This window comes from Somniosus microcephalus, chromosome 29 (assembly GCF_052327205.1).
Source record: "Somniosus microcephalus isolate GS21.2 chromosome 29, FLI_Smic_1.0, whole genome shotgun sequence".
Lineage (NCBI taxonomy): Eukaryota > Metazoa > Chordata > Chondrichthyes > Squaliformes > Somniosidae > Somniosus > Somniosus microcephalus.
Genome location: NC_141015.1, coordinates 15,539,100 through 15,567,090, shown reverse-complemented (window position 1 = coordinate 15,567,090; position 27,991 = coordinate 15,539,100). Strand labels below are relative to the sequence as shown.

The 27,991-nt window shown below is 49.3% G+C and overlaps 1 protein-coding gene across 1 annotated transcript in view; it reads right to left on the bottom strand.

The window, feature by feature from the left end:
* LOC147098480 (uncharacterized) overlaps positions 1-27,991 on the bottom strand; it is a 40,689-nt gene that overhangs the window by 5,162 nt on the left and 7,536 nt on the right. The window contains exons 3-5 of the mRNA XM_085970226.1: positions 27,990-27,991; positions 8,317-8,429; positions 4,396-4,510 (exon numbers count right to left, since the gene is read on the bottom strand). The exon at positions 27,990-27,991 is cut by the window's right edge and continues 113 nt beyond it. Of these exons, the coding sequence (XP_085826352.1) occupies positions 4,396-4,510; positions 8,317-8,429; positions 27,990-27,991 (230 nt within the window). The remainder of the gene's footprint in view (positions 1-4,395; positions 4,511-8,316; positions 8,430-27,989) is intronic.

The following is a 27,991-nucleotide window of genomic DNA, read 5'->3' as shown; positions in this document are numbered from 1 at the left end:
CTCATCTGAGGCCTCAATATTCCCTCACCTGGGCCTCAATATTCCCTCACCTGGGCCTCAATATTCCCTCACCTGGGGCCTCAATTCTCCCTCACCTGGGGCCTCAATATTCCCTCACCTGGGACCTCAATATTCCCTCACCTGGGGCCTCAATTCTCCCTCACCTGGGGCCTCAATTCTCCCTCACCTGGGGCCTCAATTCTCCCTCACCTGGGGCCTCAATTCTCCCTCACCTGGGGCCTCAATTCTCCCTCACCTGAGAACAGCTAACGTAGGACCATTATTCAAGAAGGGTAGTAGGGATAAACCAGGGAATTACAGGCCAGTGAGCCTAACATCAGTGGTAGGGGAATTATTGGAAAAAATTCTGAGGGACAGAATTAGTCTCCACTTGGAGAGGCAAGGATTAATCAGGGATAGTCAGCATGGCTTTGTCAGGGGGAGATCATGTCTGACCAATTTGATTGAATTTTTCGAGGGGGTGACTAGGTGTGTGGATGAGGGTAGTGCAGTGGATGTGGTATACATGGGTTTCAGTAAGGCTTTCGATAAAGTCTCGCATAGGAGACTGGTCAAGAAGGTAAGAGGCCATGGGATCCAGGGTGCCTTGGCACATTGGATCCAAAACTGGCTTAGTGGCAGAAGGCAGAGGGTGATGGTCGAAGGTTGTTTTTGTGACTGGAAGCTTGTGTCCAGTGGGGTACCGCAGGGATCGGTGCTGGGTTCCTTGCTGTTTGTGGTCTACATTAATGATTTGGATGAGAATGTAAAAGGTATGATCAGTAAGTTCGCAGATGACATGAAAATTGGTGGGGTGGTAAATAACGAGGAGGGTAGCCTCAGTCTGCAGGATGATAGATGGGTTGGTCAGATGGGCGGAACAGTGGCAAATGGAATTTAACCCTGAAAAGTGTGAGGTGGTGCATTTTGGAGGGACTAACAAGGCAAGGGAATACACAATGAATGGTAAGACCCTAAGAAAGACAAAGGATCAGAGGAACCTTGGTGTGCATGTACATAGATCCCTGAAGGCAGCGGAACAGGTGGATAAGGTGGTTAAAAAGGCATATGGGATACTTGCCTTCATTTAGTGGATAAATCCCCAGGCCCGGACGAGATGTATCCCAGGCTGCTGTGGGAGGCAAAGGAGGAGATTGCAGGGGCTCTGACACTAATTTTCAGAACCTCTCTGGCCACAGGGGATGTACCAGAGGACGGGAGAACAGCTAACGTAGTACCATTATTCAAGAAGGGTAGCAGGGATAAACCAGGGAATTACAGGCCAGTGAGTCTAACATCTGTGGTGGGGAAATTATTGGAAAAAATTCTGAGGGACAAAATTAATCTCCACTTGGAGAGGCAAGGATTAATCGGGGATAGACAGCATGGCTTTGTTAAGGGTAAATCATGTCTAACAAATCTGATCGAATTTTTCGAGGGGGTGACTAGTGGGGTGGATGAGGGAAATGCTGTGGATGTGGTGTACATGGACTTCAGTAACGCTTTTGACAAAGTCCCGCATAGGAGACTGGTCAAGAAGGTAAGAGCCCATGGGATCCAGGGTGCCTTGGCGCGTTGGATCCTAAACTGGCTGAGTGGCAGGAGGCAGAGGGTGATGGTCGAAGGTTGCTTTTGTGACTGGAAGCCTGTGTCCAGTGGGGTACCTCAGGGATCGGTGCTGGGTCCCTTATTGTTTGTGATCTACATAAATGATTTGGATGAAAATGTAAAAGGTATGATCAGTAAGTTCGCAGATGACACGAAAATTGGTGGGGTGGTAAATTGCGAGGAGGAAAGCCTCCGGCTACAGGACGATATAAACGGGTTGGTCAGATGGGCGGAAAAGTGGCAAATGGAATTTAACCCTGAAAAGTGCGAGGTGATGCATTTTGGACAGACAAATAAGGCAAGGGAATACACAATGAGTGGTAGGACCCTAGGAAGTACAGAGGGTCAGAGGGACCTTGGTGTACATGTACATAGATCCCTGAAGGCAGCGGAGCAGGTAGATAAGGTGGTTAAAAAGGCATATGAGATACTTGCCTTCATTAGCCGAGGCATAGAATATAAGAGCAGGGAGGTTATGATGGAGCTGTACAAAACGCTGGTGAGGCCACAGCTGGAGTACTGTGTGCAGTTCTGGTCGCCTCACTATAGGAAGGATGTGATTGCTTTGGAGAGGGTGCAGAGAAGATTCACCAGGATGTTACCTGGGATGGAGCGCCTCAGCTATGAAGAGAGGCTGGACAGGCTGGAGTTGTTTTCCTTGGAGCAGAGAAGGCTGAGGGGGGACCTGATTGAGGTGTACAAAATAATGAGGGGCATAGATAGGGTAGATAAAGAGGAACTTTTCCCCTTAGTGGGGGGGTCAATAACAAGGGGGCATAGATTCAGGGTAAGGGGCAGGAGATTTAGAGGGGATTTGAGGAGGAACTTTTTCACCCAGAGGGTGGTTGGAATGTGGAACTCAATGCCTGAAAGGGTGGTAGAGGCAGGGACTCTCACAACATTCAAGAAGCATTTGGATGAGCACTTGAAACGCCATAGCATACAAGGCTACGGACCAAGTGCTGGAAAATGGGATTAGATTAGACAGGGCTTGATGGCCGGCGCGGACACGATGAGCCGAAGGGCCTCTTTCTGTGCTGTATAACTCTATGACTCTATGACTCTATGAGGGCCTCAATTCTCCCTCACCTGGGGGCTCAATTCTCCCTCACCTGGGGCCTCAATTCTCCCTCACCTGGGGGCTCAATTCTCCCTCACCTGGGGCCTCAATTCTCCCTCACCTGGGGCCTCAATTCTCCCTCACCTGGGGCCTCAATATTCCCTCACCTGGGGCCTCAATATTCCCTCACCTGGGGCCTCAATATTCCCTCACCTGGGGTCTCAATTCTCCCTCACCTGGGGCCTCAATTCTCCCTCACCTGGGGCCTCAATTCTCCCTCACCTGGGGCCTCAATTCTCCCTCACCTGGGAGCTGAATTCTCCCTCACCTGGGGGCTCAATTCTCCCTCACCTGGGGCCTCAATTCTCCCTCACCTGGGGCCTCAATTACCACTCACCTGGGGGCTCAATTCTCCCTCACCTGGGGCCTCAATTCTCCCTCACCTGGGGCCTCAATTCTCCCTCACCTGGGGCCTCAATTCTCCCTCACCTGGGAGCTCAATTCTCCCTCACCTGGGGCCTCAATTCTCCCTCACCTGGGGCCTCAATTCTCCCTCACCTGGGGGCCTCAATTCTCCCTCACCTGGGGCCTCAATTCTCCCTCACTTGAGGGCCTCAATTTTCCCTCACTTGAGGGCCTCAATTCTCCCTCACCTGGGGCCTCAATTCTCCCTCACCTGGGGCCTCAATTCTCCCTCACCTGGGGCCTCAATTCTCCCTCACCTGGGAGCTCAATTCTCCCTCACCTGGGGCCTCAATTCTCCCTCACCTGGGGCCTCAATTCTCCCTCACTTGAGGGCCTCAATTCTCCCTCACCTGGGGCCTCAATTCTCCCTCACTTGAGGGCCTCAATTTTCCCTCACTTGAGGGCCTGGGTGGACTTGGGTCGAAATCCTGGAACTCCCGCCCTATCAGCACTGTGGGAGTACCTTCACCACACGGACTGCCGCGGTTCAGGAAGACGGCTCACCACCACCTTCTCAAGGGCAATTAGGGATGGGCAATAAACACCGGCCTGGCCAGCGATGCGCACATCCCGAGAATGTATTAAAAAACCCTTGCTGCTCAATGTGTCTCTGGGCCTCTATGCCTGGCCTAGTTGGTTGTTCTAGGTTGTTGGAGCTGGGATCTGGGGATGTTCCTTCCCCGTCTCTTGCTCTCCAGCACAATAAGGAGGAGCTATTCTGCAATACACAGTTAATGGAAGGGGCATTTTGGCAACTCGGCACTTCAGTGTGTCGTAGTGACCCTGGGAATGACCAAAGGGATGATGCTGCAAACATAAGAAGGGAAACAGAAAGCAATGAAGATGAAGATAAAAGAGACAAACGGAAATCCCATCAGAGAGAAGATCAGGAACTTCTTCAAGGTGGGCATTCCTGGAAGAGAAGTGGCAGTGAATTAAACACTAATGTTTGCACCATCATCCCATTTGTCATTTAATATTTCCTGCCTTCCACCCTATCACAGACCTTCCCTCTTGTTCGTTCCTCCCCTCCCCCACCCTTTCCCTGCCCTCTGCACTTGCTTAAAACCTGTTACATCTCTAACTTTTTCCAGTTCTGACGAAGGGCCATCGACCTGAAACGTTAACTCTGTTTCTCTCTCCACAGGTGCTGCCTGACCTGCTGGGTGTTCCCAGCATTTTCAGTTTTTATTTCAGATTTCCAGCATCCGCAGTATTTTGCTTTTGTAGAAAGTTAATGACACTGGACTAGAGGGACATACCTGAGCAGCTGGCCAATTTATTCCCTCCAATGTACTGCGTGGTCCAGCGGTAAGTCGTGTTTTGCCCACATTTCTCGTACAGTCGACTCCTTCTCAAGAAATCAAAGTCATAACCCTGTACAAGCACAGTGAACAAATCTCAGTGCAGGTTCTAGCTCCACTTTGTGAAGAAATATCTTCCTCTGCAATGCATTCAAATACTCCTGAGGGCTCCTCCAGCCTACAGCCCCTGCACCTGTGTGACCCATGGTCAGTCAGGGATGTGGAACATAATGCCCAGAATCAACAAGGTAACTCACCTGACAGACAGTGTCATCAGCACAGGGATATCTCAGAGCTTTCATACCCCTGACTGGCCATGGGTCACACAGGTACAGGGCCGAAGGCTGTACGAGTCCTCAGGAGTCATTTAAGACAGAGTGGCTTAGATCAGTGTTTATAAGATTCACAGGAATTTATTGTGATAAACTCACTGGATGTGTGTGTCTATATGCATGAATTTCTATGTATACTTGTGTCTGTGTGTACATGTATTGGTATGCATGACTGTATATGTGCCTATGTGCACATGTTGTGGGTGTGTGTACAAGTACATGTGTCTGTACATATTGGTGTGTTTGTATGTGCCTATGTGTTTGTGTAATATCTGTGTGTGAATGTTTCTGTCTCCAAGTGTCTTTGACTGTCTTATATATGCTGATGATGATACCCAGCTCTACCTCACCAGCTCTTCACTTGACCCTATGACCATCTCCGTGCTGTCAGGCTGCCTGTCCGACATCAAGTTATGACATCAAGTTATGAATGAATAAAAATTTTATCCAACTGACCATCTATGGGGACTGAAGCCATTGTCTTTGGCCCCTGCCATAAACTCTGCTCCTGTGACTCTGACTCCATCCCTCTCTGCCATCATACATTGAAACCGAACCAAACCAGGCAAAACCTTGCGTCCTGTTTGACCGCGAGCTGAGCTTCAAACCCCACATCCGATCCATCGCCAAGGCTGTTCGCTTCCACCTCCACAACACTGTCCGCTTCCATCCCTCTGCTGACAACATCCTTATCTGTGTTTTGGTCACTTTTACACTCAACTACTCCAATTGTCTCCTTGATGGCCCCCCACCCCCCACCCTGTATAAACTTGCCCAAAATCCACCACTCATCTGTTGCCTCACATTTAAGCCCGACTCACCCACCACCCTCATCCTTGCAGATCTTCACTGGCTCCTTGTCCCCCAATGCATTCAATTTAAAATCCTCATCCTCACTTTAATATGTTGTTCATTCTAGTAGAATACCCAGTTCAGCTTTGAACTCACTCCAGTGGAATATTCACTCCGGTAGTGTACTCCCTCTAGTCATGTATTCTCTCTAATGGTATGCTCATTCCAATAGTATAACTCACTCCGGTAGTGTTTGCAGTCTGTCATTGTAGATATTAAACTCTGTAACTGACTATCCATGCTCTCCTCTACTCAACTTTCAACCTTCCCCATCCTCTTACTGATAATTCCACTCACAGTCAAGGGGGGTAATTTTCATTCAGAAGTCGGGAAGGAGGCAGGACTACAACTTTTGGGGTTGTAGTCCCGCCTCCATCAAGATGCGGCCAATCCACGCGATTTTAACTTGATTGACCTTGTTGAGCCCGCCCAGCGGGCTCAGCAGGCCAATTAAGGGCCACCCGGCAACAGGTGACGTCACAGACTGAAATTTCATCTGTCAAGACCTTTTGACACATGAAATATCAGTGTTTCACAGCTGTTTGAAGCTGTCAAACACTGACAGTCTTACTTCTAACACGAGTCCTTCTACACAGACTCAGTTAGAAATCCCTCCTGCACAGAAAGCTGAAGGCTGTCACTTTTGACAGATCGCAGCCATTCTGCTTTCTGTGCTGGTTAGATGATGGACTCCCGAAACCTAGAGGAAGGAAGGCTGAAAAGGTAAGTACAGGTAATTTAAACTTCTTTACACACTTTAGACACACCAAACACACTTACCTTTGCACTTATGCACCCATCACTCACCTGAACACCGACATCTCGACCCCTCCAAGTCCTTCAACCTGACAGCCCGACTCCTCTAACTTGGCGTGGTTTGGAGCCATCGGGAATCCCATACTTCAAGCTTTAAAATAGGGATTAGGCTAAAAACTGCCTGTTAACTACCTGTTAACAGGCAGTTAATTGGCACTAATCCCTTCCCGCCTCGGGTAGACGGGTCCCAGTGCGGGGCGGGTACCCGCCTCCTTTGAAACTGGCATGGAGGCGGGTTGGGGGCAGGATGGTGTCGGGACCCCTGATTTCAGGATTTTAACTCCCCACACGCCTCCAATCCCGACTCCACGGGTCAATGAAAATCGACCCCATGTTCTCCGTACATGTAGCCTCCAGTGCAACCCCCCAGTCTCTACTGCTCCATCTCAGTGGGACAAGGAAAACCTTATTTCTTACAGTTTCCCATAAGACACAAACCTTTTCATGCCTCTCACAATCCACCCAACGGCTCCTAGCCTTTAGCCCTTCTACATTGATCAACTAACTATCTCCTCTCACCTCAGATGAATCTTTCACATATCCTCTCTTGGGATAGTACTTTTTTTTTCCTGCCTTTCACCTGAACAACTTGTGATTCTCTACAAAGTCCAAATCGATTCAAGACATGAACACTGCTCCATATATGAAGACACTCTTTCAGCGCACCCACCTCATGGACTGGGTACAAGAAAAAGCTGGTCGGCTGATAGGTATCTGACCCCCAATCTTTGGCCTCCAACCTCTTCCTCTCTGTCGCAATCTTTGCTAGGCGAGGGAAAGGAAAAATCAACCAGGGTTCCCTCTACTGATCAACATTTAACAATCCCTCTGGGAAAGTCTGCACCTGTTAACATCAGGTAGTGATGGCCTCGAGGTTCAAATGGTCAAACACTTATTTGAATACATGGTTGGAAGAACGAGAAAAGACCGTCAAGCCCACCCATCCAGGCGTGATGCAACCACGTGCATCACTGACCCACCCCCTAACCACACAATCCCCTGGGAGAGGCAAAACAAATCAGAGAGAGTAGTAGTAAGCTGGGAAATGGGGCTGCTTTCTGGGCCATGTCTCTCATCTGGGAGAAGGGAAATTGAGGGCAGGGTGAGACCATAGCAGTCGGCCTCACAATCCAATTTTCCGCCATTTTCCACTGCTGTCTTTCCCGATTTCTGTCAGGATAGCAGAGGGAAATCCAGCCTAATCCATCCAATCGGACCGAGTCCAATCCATTCAAAATTTTCAGAAGTTCAATCATATAGCCCTACTTAGCCTGCATGTCTCTAAAGTAAATAGTCCTAATTGTGGAAGCTTGTCCCAAGATCCTTAGGACTAAGCATCATTCTCCTGCTCTGCAGCCTCCCCAGATCCTCAATGTCCTTTACCATGTGTGGGGACCATAACTAAAAAGAAAGAACTTGCATTTGTATAGTACCTTTCGCAACCTCAGGATGTCCCCAAACACTTTACAGCCAATAAAGTAATTTTGAAGTGTCGTTATTGCTGTAATGGAGGAAGCTGGAGACAGTACTCTAAGTGTGGATGTATGAGGCACTGTATGAGTGTAGGACTCTTGGTCTGAACAATACTCCCTAAAAGACTATTTGCTTTCCCTACACACCGCTGGTCCATCTTTATTGAGTGATCACCTATTAACCCAGGTGTCTTGATCCATTACCGTTAATGTGCGTGCCATTGTAGAGGGTCACACATGAAGATGGGCCCCTCGACTGAGCTACCAGGAGTGTCACAGGCACCTGGTATCTGTGGAACTGCCACTGGGTCACTGGGCACAGCAGAGTCGAGGGGTGGAGAAGATTGAAAATATTTTTTAAGACAGATAAATAGAGCGGTGTCGTGTGCCGCATCGTGAGTCCGCACCTTGTTACACATTGGCTTGCAGAAGCGAGTCCTTTTGGCAGTCAGACATATCAGGCCTCCATTAGCAGGGATCAATGGGAAGCTGCAGTTCTTTGGATTAACATTCGTACAAGCTTTAAAAAAATACAAATAAAAGATTAAATCATACATTCACAAACATAAAAAGAAAGAAAGACTTGCATTGCTCCAGCGTCTTTTACAACATCAGGACTTCCCAAAGCACTTTACAGACAATGAAGTACTTTTGGAATGTAGTCACTGTTGTAATGTAGGAAAACACGGCAACCAATTTGTGCACAGCAAGCTCCCACAAACAGCAATGTGATAAATGACCAGATTGTCTGTTTTAGTGATGTTGGTTGAGGGATAAATATTGGCCAGGTCACCAGGGATAACTCCCTGCTCGTCTTCGAAATAGTGCCACGGGATCTTTAACGTCCACTTGAGAATAGCCCTAATAACAACGTCAGAACCAGCTCTCATCTCTCCCTCTAGTACAAACACTGCGTTCTCGATTCCTCCTGAGCTGCAACAGTCTACAAGTCTCTTTTTCTTCATCCTCACTGTGTTGAAATCAAAACTGTAATGTATGTACCTTTAAGGGGAGAACTACTTTTTACAGCTCCTGTATACTGTAGTACCGGCAGTGACCACACCTGTATATAAACCCTGAGTAGTAATCTGTACAGTTAGTTCTAGAGTAACCCTCATTCAGTAAACACCTGTTGAATCATTCCCTGCAGTCTTGTTGTCTAATTATTGAAGGACACAACATCAAGATACACGGATCTAACATTGGCGATGAGCAGATTCGAACCTACCTGCAACTCTGCATCACCTCCCAGGGATTCACTCCTGCAGCACGGTGGCATAGTGGTTAGCACTGTTGCCTCACAGCGCCAGGGACCCGGGTTCGAATCCGGCCTCGGGCGACTGTCTGTGTGGAGTTTGCACATTCTCCCCGTGTTTGCGTGGGTTTCCTCCGGGTGCTCCGGTTTCCTCCCACAGTCCAAAGATGTGCGGGTTAGGTTGATTGGCTATGATAAATTGACCCTTAGTGTTAGGGGGATTAAATACGTGGGGTTACGGGGATAGGGTGGGATATGTGTTGGTGTAGGGGTTACGGGGATCGGGTGGGATATGTGTCGGTGCAGGCTCGATGGGCCGAAATGGCCTCTATCTGCACTGTGAGGTTTCTGTGATTCTGTGATTCTGTGAAGGTCGAGTCCAGAAGCACGGGCGTCGACCACGGGCAACCGCCCAGTCATCCAGCGGAGATTTGAGCATCGCAGGGGAGGCTGTCGAGAGCCAGGCTTGGCTTTCCAGTCACGGTGGTCCAGCGAAACGGGCTGGCAACAGGTACTGCGCAGACCCTTCCCGGACAGCGGCGGCTAGAGCCGACCGACGGCACAGAAAAAGGCCGAGCAGCGTCGATGGGGGAGAGAGAGGGGGCAGAGCACACAGGGCGCAGCCGGTGGTCAAGGGCCGAGCAGCGTCAACGGGGGAGAGAGGCGCGCAGGAAAACGTGTAGAGCGCAGCCGGTGTTCAAGGGCCGAGCAGCGTCAACGGGGGAGAGAGACGAGAGAGAGCAGAGCGCAGCCGGTGTTCAAGGGCCGAGCAGCGTTAATGGGGGAGAGAGGCGCGCAGGAAAACACGCAGAGCGCAGCCGGTGTTCAAGGGCCGAGCAGCGTCAACGGGGGAGAGAGGCGCGCAGGAAAACGCGAGGCGCTGCCATTGCCACGAGGACCTCAGAGAGCGGCATTGGCAGCAGCGCAGGAGCAGCGCACGAAACACACAGGGCGTCGCCATTTGCCACGAGGACCGCCGAGAGCGGCGTTGGCAGCAGCGCGGGAGACGCCATTTTAAGCCGCAGCGGGGAAGAAAGGAAAGAGCGGGAGATGCCATTTTAAGCCGCAGCGGGGAAGAAAGGAAAGCACGGGAGACGCCATTTTAAGCCAGTCTAACCACACCCAAAAATGCCGAAGAGTGGCAGTATCACAGCGTTCGACAATGAAGTCGAAGATTGGATGACATATGTCGAACGCATAGAAGTATACTGCAAGGCGAATGAAGTGCCAGATGACAAGAAAGCGCTGGTATTGTTGAATTCAATGGGTGCAAAAACGTATGGTTTACTACGAAACCTAGTAACCCCAGAGAAGCCAGTAGAAAAGGATTTTGAAAACATAGTGTCAATCCTACAGGACCACTTAAACCCCACACCGCTGCTGATAGCAGAAAGATTTAAGTTTCACAAAAGGAACCAGCAGATAATGTAATATAAGTAATGCTGAGTATTTAACGGAACTGCGCAAGCTATCGAAACACTGCCAGTTTCGAACGGGACTAGCAGATACTTTAAGGGACAAGTTTGTGTGTGGGCTTCAAAGTGAAGGAACCCAGAAAAGGCTTCTATCAGAAAAGGATCTTACGCTGGACAAGGCTTTCAGCATTGCAGTATCACACGAAGCAGCAGCACGGGGCGCGGCAGAGATACAACGGAGACCGCAAGAATATGGCACAAATGAAATGTCATACGGAACAGTGAAGTGCTATCGCTGCGGCAGAACAACACACGACCATAATGATTGCTGGTTCAAGGACAAAATGCGCAGACAGTGTGAAAAAGTAGGACACATATCAAGAGTCTGCAGGTCGGGAAAGAAAACCAGCAGCAAGAAATCACCACAGGAGAAGTACAAGAAGGTACATAAGGTGACGGAGAGTAGCTCAGACGAACAGAAAAGTGATACAGACTCCGGAAGCAAGGAGCTGGGTTGTCTGAAACTACATAATGTGATCAAAACGGAGGATCACCAAACTATCTGGGTCACACTCAAGATAGCAGGAGTCCAAGTGAAAATGGAATTGGACACAGGATCAGCCCTAACAGTCATAAACCGAAGGGACTACAAGCGGCTATTCTCACATATACCCTTGAGAGATACAAAGATTGTCTTGAAGACGTACATGGAGCAAAAAGTCTACCCCAAAGGAAAAATAAGGGTGAACATTATATATAACAGCAAGGAAACACCAAAAATGGACCTATATGTATTGCCAGATGGAGGACCACCACTACTAGGACGTGAATGGATCCGGAAGATACAGCTAGATTGGCATTCTATACAAGTACTGACTGTAGATGCCAAAAAGGATGACGACGTCACACCTGGACGACTGTCAAAAATGCTAACTGACGCACAAGAAGTGTTCCAGCAGGGACTCAGAACATTAAAAGGCATAACAGCGATGATCAAAATAGAGGAAAATGCAAGCCCAAAGTTTTTTAAGGCCAGTGCGATCCACCCAGCCATCGAAGCAGAGCTGGAAGGTTTGGAACGTTCAGGAGTACTGTCCAAAGTGGACTGGAGTGAGTGGGCTACACCCATCGTTCCTGTAATGAAGAGGTCATTGAGTAATACGCCTGGGGAACCAAAGAAGGTTCGCATCTGTGGGGACTTTAAGGTGACAGTGAACCCAGTCCTTCACACTGTACAATATCCGCTTCCGCGGATTGAAGATATTTTCGCCTCGCTATCTGGAGGGAAATGCTTCACTAAGATTGATCTGGCCCAGGCGTACCTGCAAATGGAGGTAGAAGAAGCCTCGAAACAGTACCTCACGATCAACACTCATAAAGGTCTCTACCAATACAACCGGCTGGTGTTCGGGGTAGCATCAGCTCCGGCTATTTGGCAAAGGGCAATGGAACAAGTCCTGCAAGGGATTCCAGGGACCCAGTGTTATTTGGACGACATCCTGGTCACGGGCGAAAATGACAGTGATCACCTCGCCAACCTGGAGCAGGTGCTCACTAGATTGAAGGAATATGGGCTCCGAGCTAATCGCCACAAATGCGAGTTTTCCCAGAAGCAGATCTCGTATTGTGGCCACGTTATTGATAAAGAGGGGTTACATAAGTCCCCTGAAAAGATTGAGGCAGTAGTCAAGGCTCCAGCACCGGAAAATGTGCCACAATTGAGGTCGTTCCTCGGGCTGGTGAACTACTACCATAAGTTCTTGCCGAATTTGTCTACCGCACTACACCCACTGAACACCCTACTGCAGACGGGGGTACCATGGAAGTGGAGTGACGAATGTAAACGAGCTTTCCAGCAGAGCAAAGCATTGATCACATCAAAAGAGGTGTTGGCTCATTTCAACCCAGCACTACCAATTCGGTTGGCGTGTGATGCATCACCCTATGGCATTGGAGCAGTGCTGTCACACAAATTCCTGGACGGCTTGGAGAGGCCAGTAGCCTTTGCGTCTCGGTCACTAACCTCAGCCGAGCGTAACTACGCCCATATCGACAGGGAGGCCCTCAGCCTAGTATGGGGAGTAAAAAAATTCAACCACTATCTGCATGGGCAGAAGTTCACCTTGCTGACTGACCACCAACCACTTGTCTCCATCTTTAATCCAAAGAAGGGCGTTCCGGTGATGACTGCGCAACGGCTACAAAGATGGTCCCTTTTTCTAGGGGCGCAACAATACGAAATCGTGTATAAGGGCACGAAACAGCATGGAAACGCTGATGGGCTATCACGCCTGCCACTGCCTACTGCGGAGGAAGCACCAGCAGTGGATCCTGTCGAAATATTTCATTCGACTATAATTGAATGCTTGCCAGTAACTAACGCTGGTATAGAGAAGGAGACCCGAAATGACCCGACACTGTCTCGGGTATATGATTTGACAGTGAAGGGATGGCCAGCACATGGCGACTCACTGTTGCCAGCATTCTCATCCAGAAGAGAACAGCTGTCAGTATGCCAGGGGACCTTGATGTGTGGATCCCGAGTGGTAATTCCACCCAAGTTAAGGGAGAGAGTGCTCAATGAGCTTCACGAAGGTCATCTGGGAGGGGTGAAAATGAAAAGCCTTGCTAGGGCTTATGTGTGGTGGCCGGGGATCGATCAGCAAATCGAGGACCTGACAAAGAGCTGCTCAGGATGCCAGAAGGTCCAAAATGCACCACCACATGCCCCTCTACACCCATGGGAGTGGCCCTCATCTCCATGGCAATGGGTGCATATTGATTTTGCTGGTCCATTCATGGACTCAATGTTTTTAATAGCCGTGGATGCGCACTCAAAATGGCCTGAGGTGATCAAAATGTCCTCCACCACCACGGAGAAAACGATTGCAGTCCTATGGACCATTTTTGCCAGGAACGGCTTGCCAGAGCAGATTTGCACTGATAACGGACCACAGTTTGTGTCCGAAGATTTTCGAAGATTTATGAAAAGGAATGGGATAAGGCATTACACATCCGCCCCGTATCATCCAGCCACAAATGGATTGGCTGAGAGGTACGTACAAACCTTTAAGAAGGCAATAAAGGCTATGTACAATGACAACATTCCGCTGCAGCACAAGGTGGACAATTTCCTGTTCGCCTACCGGAATGCGACACATGCAGTCACCAACCAGGCCCCAGCCGTGATGTTCTTTAACCGAAGGTTAAGATCTCGCCTGGATTTGCTCAGACCAAATGTATGAAGAGATGTTGAGAATAAGCAATTCCAGCACATCAATGAGAAGCCAACAAGGAGCTTCAATGTAGGGCAACCAGTCTTGGCTTGCGACTACCGAACAGAAAAATGGCAGCCAGGAACAATATGCACATGGCAGGGCCCAGTAATGTACACAGTGGACGTTGGGGAGAGCATCGTGAGATGCCATGCTGACCAGATCCTAGAGTCACAGGAACAAGTCAACCCCATGCCTTGCCCATACGTACCTGGTGATGAACCCGATGCACAGGTAGCATCTACCCCAGAAACAGTAGCATCGGAAGCTGATGAACCAACCGACGACAGGGGGCCAGAATCGCCTCCGCACCAAGAGCAAGACACTCGGGAAAGGCGCTATCCAGAAAGGATCAGGAAGCCTCCCCAAAGACTGAATTTATAAATAGACTATTTTCAGCTAATGTTGCATGTTAAAAGTGTTAATTGTAATTAGTTTGATATTTAATTGTTAAATGAGTGTTATGGTACTGTTAATCTAAAAGGGGAGGAATTGTAATGTATGTACCTTTAAGGGGAGAACTACTTTTTACAGCTCCTGTATACTGTAGTACCGGCAGTGACCACACCTGTATATAAACCCTGAGTAGTGATCTGTATAGTTAGTTCTAGAGTAACCCTCATTCAGTAAACACCTGCTGAATCGTTCCCTGCAGTCTGTTGTCTAATTATTGAAGGACACAACATCAAGATACACGGATCTAACAAAAACATCTTCTCCTACCCTAACTCATTCTTTCCCAGGATCTCAACATGTGGAACTCCTCAGTTTTCCCTTCCCCCTTATTATCTTCAGGCTGTTAATGGCCACCATTGGCCTCACCTAATCCCTACACCCTGATAAACCTCGTCTGCTCTCTTACTGATTTGAACTTTGATGTCCTGACAAGAGGCCTTGGCTGAGCACCTCGGTGCAGTCACGGGAAAGAGAAAATCAATAGTCTGAGTAAATTTTTTTTTAAATGCACAAACCCTGGGAGTTCGAAATAAAAACAGAAAAAGCTTCAAATGGTCTGTCAGTGTCTGAAAATAATGAACCTGAGTTGAATCTGTCCTCATCTCTGGGACTAAAGAACATAAGAACATAAGAAATAAGAGCAGGAGTCGGCCATTTGGCCCTTCGAGCCTGCTCCACCCTTCAATAAGATCATGGCTGATCTTCTTCCTCATCTCCACTTTCCTGCACTATCCCCATATCCCTTGATTCCCTTAATATTCAAAAAACTATCGATCTCTGTCTTGAATATACTCAACGACTGAGCCTCCACAGCCCTCTGGGGTAGAGAATTCCAAAGATTCACCGCCCTCTGAGTGAAGACATTTCTCCTCATCTCAGTCCTAAATGGCCGACCCCTTATTCTGAGACTGTGACTCCTGGTTCTAGACTCCCCAGCCAGGGGAAACATCGTCCCTGCATCTACCCTGTCAAGTCCTGTAAGAATTTTGTATGTTTCAATGAGATCACCTCTCATTCTTCTAAACTCTAGAGAATATAGGCCTAGTCTACTCAATCTGTCCTCATAGGACAATCCCCCCATCCCAGGAACCAGTCTGGTGAACTGGCCCCGCCCACAAAACTGGCCATGCCCCCAATCGAATTAATCACCATGGCGAGTTTCCGCTAAATGCGCTCATTTGCAGACCTTCGAGGAGGCTCTAAAAAGTAAGCTGGTTTTAAGGCGCAGAGGTACTACGCAATAGGCACCTTTTAAAAGCTTTTAAATATATATATTTTAATTTACTAAGAAACTGACTACTGTACACCAATGAAACTAGTAAATGGTTCTGTATAGTTTTATAAAGTCATTTTCAGCTGTATTAATAAAACGGCTCCAGGTTATCACTCTTAAATACATCAAGGGATATTTTTAATTCCCAAAATTTTTTTTAAATTACGTTCTTAAACACTGCCCGGTTTCGCTGGATCAAGGAAGACTTTGGGCAGGATTTTCATTGAGCCGTGGAGGCGGGACTGGAGGCGTGTGGGGGGTTAAAATCGCGAAAACTGGTGGGCGGGACCAACCCCGCCTCCAAGCAATTTTAATTCATTCGTGTCTAATGGTCCCGTCTCCGTCCCGCCTCCAAGAGGTGGGATAGACCGTTAAGGCCCTTAACAAGCATTACATTGCCACTTTAATCCCATTTTGAAAGGCCTTTGCGATTTTAACCCTTTTCCCACGTGAAGCCCGCCTGCTCTGAAACACGACGGTGAAACCTGGCGGGAGCACAATTGGATTGCTGACTATCAGCTGCAGGTCAACCATTAAAGAGGAGATTTGATCAGCCATCATTTGCAGGTGGCAGGACTTTGTTGTCTCAGGTCTGGGGGAACTTTTAGAAGGCTTAACCACAGCTGTGGAAGTTTGGAGCCTGACACCCATCTCCAGTGTGACCTCCTGGGAAACCCCTCTCGCCACCTTGACTGAGCGCTTCCTCAACTGAGGTATATACCAGAAGCATGGGAGCCATTTATTTCCTTCCCTTCTGGGCATTAGATGAGGACGAAGACTAGCCGCGGCACCAGCAGAACCAGGAACAACAGCAGCACCAACAGCAGCAGCAACGACAGGAGCGCCAAGCTGCTGCTCACCCACCTGAGGCAGCACAGGCCAGAAGGGGCCAGCGCATGGAAGCTCGTCGGCGCAGGAGATACCCACTAAACAGGGTCTACAGACACAGGGTCAGCTACCTCAACATGAGTGAGCAGCAGTGCCAAAGGCGGCTCCGACTTTTGCGAGAGGTAGTGGGTGACATCTGCGCAATGCTGCAACAAGACCTGGAGCCCAGAGGACCAGGTGGACAACCCTTACCAGTGGCCGTCAAAGTCACCACCACACTCAACTTTTTTGCCTCAGGCTCATTCCAGGGATCAGCAGCAGACATCAGCAGCATCTCCCAGGCGGCTGGATACACTTGCATCACGCAGGTAACCGATGCCCTCTTTGCCATCGCGCACAATGACATCCATTTCACCAAGGATCAAGCAAGTGTCACGGCGTGTGCGGTTGGATTAGCTAATCTGGCAGGCTTTCCAAGGGTGCAGGGCATCGTTGACCCCATCACAATCCAGGTATTTTTGTCAACCGCAAGGGCTTCCACTCCCTTAACGTTCAGCTGGTGTGAAACCACAAGAAGGAAATTTTGCATGTTTGTGCCAAGTACCCTGGCAGTTGCCATGACTCCTTCATACTGCGCCAGTCTAGTGTGCCTCCGCTATTCAGTCCGCCAGACCAACTTAACGGATGGCTACTTGGAGACAAAGGCTATCCCCTGAAGACGTGGCTAATGATGCCGTTGAGGAGCCCATCCAACGAAGCTGAGGAGAGCTACAACTCCAACCACATGTCCACCAGAGCCATAATTGAGCAAACCATTGGTTTGCTGAAGATGCGCTTCAGATGCCTGGGTAGATCCGGTGGAGCCCTACAGTACTCAGCAGCCAGGGTCTCCAGAATTGTCGTGGTTTGCTGTGCACTTCACAACATGGCACAGTGTCGTGGCTTGCAGATTCCTGAGGACCAAGTGGCTCCTCACATATCCTCCTCAGATGATGATGAGGAGGAGGAAGTGGAGGAGGAGGAGGAGGAGGAAAGTGAAAATGAACATCCTGCAGAATCCCATCAACCAACGGCAGCAGTACGCGAGAACATTGCTGCCTAGGATGCAAGGAACGCACTCACCTTGGCCAGATTTGCTTAGCCTAGCCGATCAAGCACTTTTGCCTCGCAGCTTCTTACCTGAGCATCGACAATGGCCAAGACCCTGCAGATTCCTAACTATTTGACCAGCATACTGACATTTGCAAGTAATCCTAAGCCCTCAATGTGAAAGTCCCATTTGCGAAATGACACACGCCACAACTACAGCAGTAGCCATCAGATTTTTTATTAACATTATTAATCTAATGGCTTTTTCTAACAATACATCAAATTTCACCCAAGTGACTACCCTTGTGACTATTTGTGCAGTATCTTTCTCTTACGCGTGCTCCTACGTGGTGCTTCCCCTGTGGCTTCAGCAGATGTGGTGGCCCCTTGCTCACTTTCCTGCTGCTCCTGTCTCGACACCTTTGGCGGGCGTCCTCTGGGGTTGCGAGCCTGTGAGGGCTCGTCAACAGTCTGCTGCTCCTGCGGCTGTGCAGGGCTTGAGGCGCCGATCTCAGTTGGGTGTGGACTCTGGTGGGGCTCTGACCAAGGGCTCTGCAGTGGCATGGAAGTGTGAGCGCTTGGAGAGGAGCTCCCACTTCCTTGATGTCTGTCACCAACTTCCCTCTCATGGGTCAGGTCCCCCTCAGCGCCTGCAAGTGGCTTGAGAACACCTTGCTGCACATCAGGGGTCCATGGGGACCCGTATCTGCACTGGCAGTCCTACTCAGAAGGACTTCCATGAAGGTTTGGTTTCTCTGTTCAATAGATGACCATCACTCCTCCAGAGATGTCAGTCTATTCTGAACACTCACCATGTTTTCTGCACTCTGACGACTTATCTCCTCCATGGCTGCAGCCATCCTCTCATCTACTGTAGCCATCCTTTCGACGGAGGTTGCCATCATTTACACGGAGGTTGCCATCCTTTCTGTGGTGATGCGTTCATGCGCCAATGACTCCACAAAGGCTCTGCTCATGTTCGCTATGGACTCCTCCATTCGCTCCACACTCGCAGCGACCCTGTAGAAAAAACCTGCCAGAGACTCCTGCATCTGTTCCTGGAGTTCCAGCACCGCTGATCTTATGGATGGACCCAGAGGCAGAGGGTCGACATGCAGCTGAGCCGAGCTGGCAGAGTCCTGCGCCCTCCGACTAGAACTCTCCACTGCTGTCCCTGTCTCCACAATCTGCTGATGCTCACTTGTGAGCTGTGATACACCAGCTGACAACACTACTCTATGTCCCGAAGGTCCCACCGAGGTGTGAGTGTCTGTGCTGGTGCTGGGTGCGCTGAATTCTGCTGACACTGCACTCTCAGAGGTGGCAGCATCCTCTGAGGAGTTTGGCTGCTCAGGCTCTTCCTCCTGGCTAGTGGGGACGGGTGCTTGCGATGGTCCTGTGGGGGAGTAAAGGAAAGAGTCGGAGATGTGATGCCAAGGTTACATGCACATTGCATATTGCAGATGATCATAAGTCCATCTGCTGGAGCTTCAGAATCATTATCAGCGACTCATGCAATGTCAATGAGAGAGATGGAAAGCTATTCTGTCACCAGCTTGCTGTGTTACACCCGTCTGTCCGTCCCCGACTTGTGCATCTTCCTCCACTCCAACGATTTGCAGGACCGCCTCCTCCCAGGGGGTGAGGTGGGCTAGTGAGGGTGGCCCTCCTCCTGTCCTCGCTCTTTCTCGCTTATTGTGAGCTCTCTTTTCCTGCAATGAGGGAGACAAGTGGAGGTTGAGTGAGAATGAAGGAGTGAGTGTAGAGATTCCATAGCATAGATACTTAGAAGGAGACAAAGATGGAGTGAGGTGGCAAGACCAAGGACCCTCCCTGTGTGTTGTCAGTTGTTTTCATAGCATCACAGTGATAGGGAGTGTGAGGGCTGCATAGTCGAATAGTTAGGTAAATGTGACCATAGAGAGAAAGGGAATGGGTAAGGGTGCATAGATGTCAGTGTCGAGTGGGATGTGGAGGAAGAGATTGCTAAAGCTGAGTGCCGGTGAGGAGAGGCAATGGGGATCAGATTGAGGGTGATGGGAAATTCATACTCACTTTTCCAGTGCGCAGAAGGTCATGAAATCTCTTCCTACACTGAAGCCAGGTTCTGTGGGTTACTGATAATGAGTTGACCTCCTGGGCCACCTGGATCCACACAGCCTTGGTCTGCTGGGGAGGCTTCTTCCTCCCTGTAGAAGGGAAGAGCAATTCCTTATGTGCTCTAGCTCCGTCAACTAATGACTGCAGGGCCACATTATTGAATCTGGGAGCAGACTTAGCTCTCCCGCTTCTCATGGTGCCTCCGGGTCCCTCTCACACCAAAGACCAAAAGGTTGGCAGTCTGCAGAAGATGCAAGGCTTGCTGTAGACCTTAAATGCAGCAGCAATGATGACGTCATCGGAGGTGACTTTCAGACTGGAAAAACTCATTTGCCGTGGGCTCCCACACGTTGGAACTCAATTGGACAATTAAGTTAAAATTGCATCAACCTCCCACATCGATTTAGATTCGGGTGGATAACACGAAATGCGGATTACACGACGCCATCCCGCCCCTGAATGAAAATCCAGCCCTTTATGTTCGGCAATATGCAAATCAGTTTGAGCAGAAACTTGAGCAAAAAATTAAATTTAGAAAACTAGCGCAATTTACACCCAGATTGCTGATTGTTTCCAAAGCGGAAACTCTATCCTCTTCTCTTTAGCGTCAGCCACTCCCATAAGCGGACCACTTGTCCCTTACATTCTGGAGTTGACTCACATTGTCCTAAATCTATTGGCAGCGTGTATTTGCAACACCAAAGTTCTGATTGGTCCCCTTGGAGGACAAGCCACACCCAGCAGTTTGTCTGGAATGTGTAATTAGATCCTGCCTGCCTGAGTAATCAAGATCTTTGCAATGTGTAATTTGATCCATTCATGTGACAGCCAGGCTCCAGAGCTCACAGTGCTAACACTACTGCTTTCAGAGAACAGACAGGGCTCACCCTCTGGGGTCAGGAGCACTCACATTGCCGAGTTCAGATGGGAAGGGGTGAGGCCATGGAGTGATTTTAACATGAGGATGAGTATTTTAAAATCAAAGTGTTGGTGGACAATGTACCCCCTAATTTTTTTTAACAGGCTGCGCGGGTCCTCCAGACAGCTGCACAGGGGTGATGGGTGAATGGAACTTGCTGCGTGTTTGGAGACGTGCAGCAGAGCTTTGAATGAGCTCAAGTTCATTGAAGGTGGAAAATGGGAGGCGGGCCAGGAGAGCACTGGAATAGTCAAGTCCAGCAAATAACACATAAATGTAACGTTATGCATGTTGTAGGACCAACACAGAATAGGCTCCCCTTTTAAAAAATTCATTTATTTATTGTCTATCCCTAGTTGCCCTTGAGAGGGTGGTGGTGAGCTGCCTTCTAGAACCGCTGTGGTCTGGGGGGGGGGTACGGGGGGGGGGGGTGCGGTGGGGGGCGGTTGAGTGGGGAGGAGAGGGAGATCGTGGTGCAGCTGTAAAGGGGGTATGGGGGTGGAAGAACGTGATCCAGCCCTAACAGAGGGCGGGAGAACGTGATCTACCTTCCTATCTGGATCACGTTTTTACCATCATCCCCCACCCCTTTAGACCTGGATCACGTTCTTCCCCCCTCCACACTGTCCTCACTGTGCTCCCCCCCCAACAAGTTCCTGATCTTCTCTACCAGAGCTTCTGACCTTCTCCTGCTCCCCCCCGAGTTCCTGACCTGCCCCCGAATTCCTGACCTTCTCCCCCCTCTCCGAGCTCCTCTCCCCGTTATGATCTCCTCTCCTCCCTCTCACTCCTCCGATCCGCTCTCCTCTCCCTCCCACCTTCGATCCCCTCTTCCCCACCACCCAACCGATCCCCTGACCTTCTCCGCACGGAGCTGAGGAAAGCGTGGCGGTGCAGACCGCAGCCGCTGCACCGTTTGGTACTGTGCATGCGCGACCGGATTGAGTGCGCATGCGTCGTACCAAACAGGCACACATGCGCAGAGAGAGTCAAAAAAGCGATGCAAATAATCACTTCAAAATCTACTTATACTAGAGCATTCCTTAGACAATGTATCCTTTTTGACACACACGAGCCACCAGATTCCAGACTGAGCCCACTTTCTGCGGCCCAGTTAACTGAGGCTCACAGGAGAGAGAACGGGCAAAGCTCTCTGCGTTCAGTGGAATCTGCGTCGCAAACTGATTGTGCGAACAATCACATTCCCATTCGAAACAGACTGCAAAACGTGGCAGAGGGGCAGAGCCTGGGCTGTACCATCCGTACAGAGACAGCCAGCTCAGGCCAGCCTTAGACTGCTACAGTTACTGTGAGTGAGCGAACCACAGAACCAGTTCCTGATCTAAATTCAGGCAGTGACTGTAAAGTCCGCGCCTCAATAATACACGGACTTCGGGAGAACTGTTTAACAGGTACTTTACTGAACAAGAGGCAGCTTGAAACTGAAACTACAGAAGCCTGCTAGGGCCTTTTATACAGGGGTGGTCACTGCCGGTACTGCAGTCTAAGACCAGTTATTCCCTTAAAGGTACATACACAACAATTCCTCCCCTTTTAGATAAACAGTACATAACATTCATTTAACAACTAAATAATAACTAATTACAATTACAATTTTCTCAGTAATATATACATCAACTGAAATAGTCATTTATAAGTTCAGTCTTTGAGGAGGCTTCCTGATCCGGACTGGATAGCGCCTTTCTCGAGTATCCTGTTCTGGCGGTGGAGTCAATTCTGGCTCATTGTTATTGGTTGGTTCGTCAGCTTCCAATACCCCTGCTTCTGAGGTAGACGCAATCTGTACTTCGGGCTCATTACCAGGTGCACATGCTTGTGGTACAGGTTTGGCTTGTTCCTGTGACTCTAGAATCTGGTCAGCATGGCGTCTCACGATGCTCTCTCCAACGTCCACTGTGTACATTAGTAGTGGTCCCTGCTGTGTGCATATCGTGCCTGGCTGCCATTTTTCTGTTCGGTAGTCGCGGGCCAAGACTGGTTGCCCTATCTTGAAGCTCCTGGTTGGCTTCTCATTTATGTGCTGGAACTGCTTATCCTCAACATCTCGTCTTATGTTTGGTTTGAGCAAATCCAAGCGACATCTTAGTCTCCGGTTGAAAAACAGTACGGCTGGAGTTTGGTTGGTTACTGCATGTGTCGCATTCCGGTAAGCAAACAGGAAGTTATCCACCTTGTGTTGTAGTGGTATGTCGTCATTATACATTGCCTTTATGGCCTCTTTAAAGGTCTGAACAAACCTCTCAGCCAATCCATTTGTGGCTGGATGATATGGGGCAGATGTGTAATGTTTCACCCCATTATTCTTCAGGAACCTCCGGAAATCCTCAGACACAAACTGTGGGCCATTGTCGGAACAGATCTGTTCTGGCAACCCATTCCTGGCGAAGATGGTCCTTAGGACTGCAATAGTTTTCTCTGTGGTGGTGGAGGACATTTTAATGACCTCTGGCCATTTCGAATGGGCGTCCACAGCGATTAGAAACATTGAGTCCATAAATGGACCAGCGAAATCAATGTGTACCCGTTGTCATGGAGATGAGGGCCACTCCCATGGATGTAGCGGGGCCTGTGGTGGAGCGTTTTGGACCTTCTGGCATCCTGTGCATCTCTTGGTCATATCCTCGATTTCTTTATCGATTCCCGGCCACCACACAAACGCCCTGGCTAGGCTCTTCATTTTTACCCCTCCCAGATGACGCTCGTGAAGCTCATTGAGTACTCTATCTCTCAACTTGGGTGGAATTACCACTCGGGATCCACACATCAAGGTTCCCCAGCACACTGACAGCTGTTCCCTCCTTGGCGAGAATGCTGGCAACAGTGAGTCGCCATATGCTGGCCATCCCTTCACCATCAAATCATAGACCCGAGAGAGTGTCGGGTCATTTCGGGTTTCCTTCTCAATGCTTGCGTTTGTAACAGGCAAACATTCGACTATGGTCGCATGGAATATCTCCACAGGGTCCACTGCAGGTGCTTCTTCCGCCGTAGGCAACGGTAGGCGCGACAGCCCATCAGCGTTTCCATGTTGTTTCGTACCTTTGTACTTTATGTCATATTGATGTGCCCCTAGAAAAAGTGACCATCTTTGCAGCCGTTGCGCCGTCATCACCGGAACGCCCTTCTTTGGGTTAAAAATTGAGACCAGGGGTTGATGATCAGTCAGTAGGGTGAATTTCTGCCCGTGCAGATAGTGATTGAACTTCTTCACCCCCCACACCAGGCTGAGGGCCTCCCTGTCAATCTGGGCATAGCTACGCTCGGCTGAGGTTAGCGAGCGCGATGCAAAGGCTATTGGCCTCTCTGAACCGTCACGGAATTTGTGTGACAGCACCGCTCCAATGCCGTAAGGTGATGCATCACATGCCAACCGAATCGGTAGTGTTGGGTTGTAGTGGGCCAATACTTCTTTTGAAGTGATTTGGCATTTACATTCCTGAAAGGCACGCCTACACTCATCACTCCATTTCCATGTTACACCAGTTTGAAGGAGGGCGTTCAGTGGGTGCAGAATTGTGGATAAATTCGGCAAGAACTTATGGTAGTAGTTCACCAACCCGAGGAACGACCTCAGTTGCGACACATTTTCTGGTGCTGGAGCCTTGACTACAGCCTCAATCTTGTCCGGCGACTAATGCAACCCTTCCTCATCAATCATGTGGCCACAATACGAGATTTGTCTCCTGAAGAACTCGCATTTGGGACGGTTGGCTCGTAGCACATATTCCTGCAATCTCGTGAGCACCTGTTTCAGGTTGGCAAGGTGTTCATTGTCATTTTCGCCCGTAACCAGGATGTCGTCCAAATAACACTGGGCCCCCGGGATCCCTTGCAGGACTTGTTCCATTGCCCTCTGCCACATAGCCGGGGCCGACGCTACCCCAAATATCAGTTGATTGTACTGGTAAAGGCCTTTGTGAGTGTTTATCGTGAGGTATTTCCTAGATGTTTCTTCCACCTCCATTTGTAGATACGCTTGAGCCAGGTCAATCTTTGTAAAACGTTTCCCTCCAGATAGTGAGGCGAAAATATCTTCTATCCGCGAAAGCGGATACTGTACTGTGTGCAGGACTGGGTTCATAGTCACCTTGAAGTCCCCACAGATGCGAACCTTCCTTGGCTCCCCAGGCGTGCTGCTCAATGCTTTCTTCATTACAGGAACGATGGGTGTGGCCCACTCGCTCCAGTCCACCTTAGACAGCACCCCCGAACGCTCCAGACTCTCCAGTTCAGCTTCCACAGCTGGGCGTATCGCGTATGGCACCGTTCTGGCCTTGAAAAATTTTGGGGTTGCGTTATCCTCAATCTTTATGGTTGCCTTTACTCCTTTTAGAGTCCCAAGTCCTTGTTGGAACACCTCTTCCGCGTCAGATAGAATTTGTGACAGACGTCCAGGTGCGACGTCATCATCTTTTTTGTCAGTCACAGTTAGTGCCAGAATGGAATGCCAATCCAATTGTAGTCTTCGGATCCATTCACGTCCCAATAATGGTGGTCCTCCATCTCGTAGTATATACATGTATAGTTTCTGTGTTTCCTTTCCGTTATATTCAACTGGCACCCTTATTTTTCCTCTGGGGTAGACCTTTTGCCCCATGTATGTCTTCAATACAATGGACGTGTCCTTTAAGGGTATGTGTGAGAATAGCCGCTCATAGGCTCATCGATTCATGACAGTTAGGGCTGATCCTGTGTCCAATTCCATCTTCACTGGGGACCCTGCTATCATGAGGGTGACCCAAATGATTCGGTGATCTTCTTTTGCGATCACGTTGTGTAACTTTAAACAACTTAGTCGCCTGCTCCCGGAGTCCTTATCACTCTCCTGATCTCCTGAACTACTATCTGTCAGTTTCTTTACTTTCCTGTACTGTTCCTTAGTAGTTCTTGTCGTGTTGGTCTTCTTTCCCGACCTGCAGACTCTTGCTATATGTCCCATTTTCCCTCATTGCCTGCATATTTTGTCTTTAAACCAGCAGTCCTTCTGCTCATGGGTTGTTCTGCCGCAGCGATAGCACCTTTCGGCTCCATACGCCATTTCGTTAGCGCGGTATTCTTGTGGTTTCTGTTGTATTTCTGCAGCTCCCCGTGCTGCTGCTTCGTAGGATACTGCCACGCTGAAAGCCTGTTCTAGCGTCAGGTCCTTTTTTGAAAGTAGTCGTTTCTGGGTTCCTTCACTCTGGAGCCCGCAGACAAACTTATCCCGTAAGGTGTCTGCCAGTCCTGCTCCGAACTGGCAGTGCTTCGATAACTTGCGTAGTTCCGTAAGATAGTCAGCATTGCTCTCATCTTTGTGCTGGTTTCTTTTATGGAACTTGAATCTTTCTGCTATCAGCAGTGGTGTAGGGCTTAGGTGTTCCTGTAAGATATGAACAATCTCCTCAAAACTTCTCTCCATTGGTTTAGCTGGGGTAATTAAATTCCGCAATAGGCCGTACGTACTCGCACCCATCAGATTTAATAATACCGACGCCCTCTTTCCATCAGCCACCTCATTTGCCTTGCAGTACACTTCAATTCTTTCCACATACGTGGTCCAGTCTTCTACCTCATTGTCGAAAGCAGTGATACTGCCACTTTTCGGCATCTTGGGCGATTTAAAATGGCGCCTCCCGCGCTTTTGCTTCTTCCCCAACGGGATAAAATGGCGCCTCCCGCGCTTTTGCTTCTTCCCCTTACTGCCACGCTGCTTCTAGCGTTCTACGGGGTAATGGCGGTGACCCGCAGCTTCGGCGCGTCTCGCTTTCCTTCCCCCCCGTTGAGTTTCTCTCCGCTGTCCTGTTCTCGAGCACCGACCGCGCCCTGTGCGCTCCACCCTCTCTCTCTTGTTTTCTTTTCCCGGCGACGCTGCGCGGCCCGATTTGTAGAGCCGCTCGATCGAGCTTGAGCCCGCCGCAGTCCGGAAGGGTCAGCGCGCTACCTGCTACCAGCACGATTTGCTGGAACCACAGTCTCTCCCTCAATTCTCCAAACACCGATGGATTCTTTGGGCGGTTGCCCTCGGTCGACGCCCGTTGCTCAGACTACGACCTTCCAGGACCTTCCTTTCAGGCGAGATCCCCGTGAGATGATGCCACACTGCAGGTGAGTTCGAACTTACTCATCGCCACTGTAAAGTCCGCGCCTCAATAATACACGGACTTCGGGAGAACAGTTTAACAGGTACTTTACTGAACAGGAGGCAGCTTGAAACTGAAACTACAGAAGCCTGCTAGGGCCTTTTATACAGGGGTGGTCACTGCCGGTACTGCAGTCTAAGACCAGTTATTCCCTTAAAGGTACATACACAACAGTGACCATTCATAGAAACATAGGAGCAGGAGTAGGCCATTCGGCCCTTCGAGCCTGCTCCGCCATTCAATATGATCATGGCTGATCCTCTATCTCAATACCATGTTCTGCTATCTCCCCATACCCCTTGATGCCTTTTGTGTCTAGAAATCTATCTATCTCCTTCTTAAATATATTCAGTGACTTGGCCTCCACAGCCTTCTGTGGTAGAGAATTCCACAGGTTCACCACCTTCTGAGTGAAGAAATTTCTCCTCATCTCAGTCCTAAATGTCTGACCCCATATCCCGAGACTGTGACCCCTCGTTCTAGAACCCCCAGCCAGGGGAAACATCCTCTCTGCATCCAGTCTGTCTAGCCCTGTCAGAATTTTATACGTTTCCATGAGACCCCCTTTCATTCTTCTAAACTCTAGTGAATACAGGCCTAGTCGACCCAATTTCTCCTCATACGACAGTCCTGCCATCCCCGGAATCAGTCTGGTGAACCTTCGCTGCACTCCCTCTATGGCAAGTATATCCTTTCTTAGATAAGGAGACCAAAACTGCACACAGTACTCCAGGTGTGGTCTCACCAAGGCCCTGTACAACTGTAGTAAGACATCCTTGCTCCTGTACTCAAATCCTCTTGCAATGAAGGCCAACATAGCATTTGCCTTCCTAACTGTTTGCTGCACCTGGATGTTTGCTTTCAGTGACTGGTGTACAAGGACTGCAGTGGGCAGCTCTTATACTGTTCCAGCTTAAGTCTGGAATATTTCTCCTCTTGGATAGTGTGCAGATGGAGAATATATATCTCATGAAGCCATTGTCCGCTCAGTAATGTTTGTTACTTTATAGCAGGGTTGTGCTGGGTTTTGGTTGAATAGTTGGATACCACAGAGCCTTGCTGATCACATGCAAAGCTCAGTCCATGATCCCATTAAGTTGCTGATCCTAGAATTTTATTGGGTGTTCTGCTTTAGAATTTAACAATGAGGCAACAGCACAAAGGATGGTCCATCCTGAGCCTCCAGACCGACCACATTCAAACAGGACAAACCAGAGAACAGGCGACGTAAGTGCAACCAGCAGCGAGTTGCCTGGGCTTCGAGGGCTGGATTACCAGGGATCGGAGACCGCGGCTAAGAGCAGCTTCCATAGCTGGAGGAGGTTCATACCT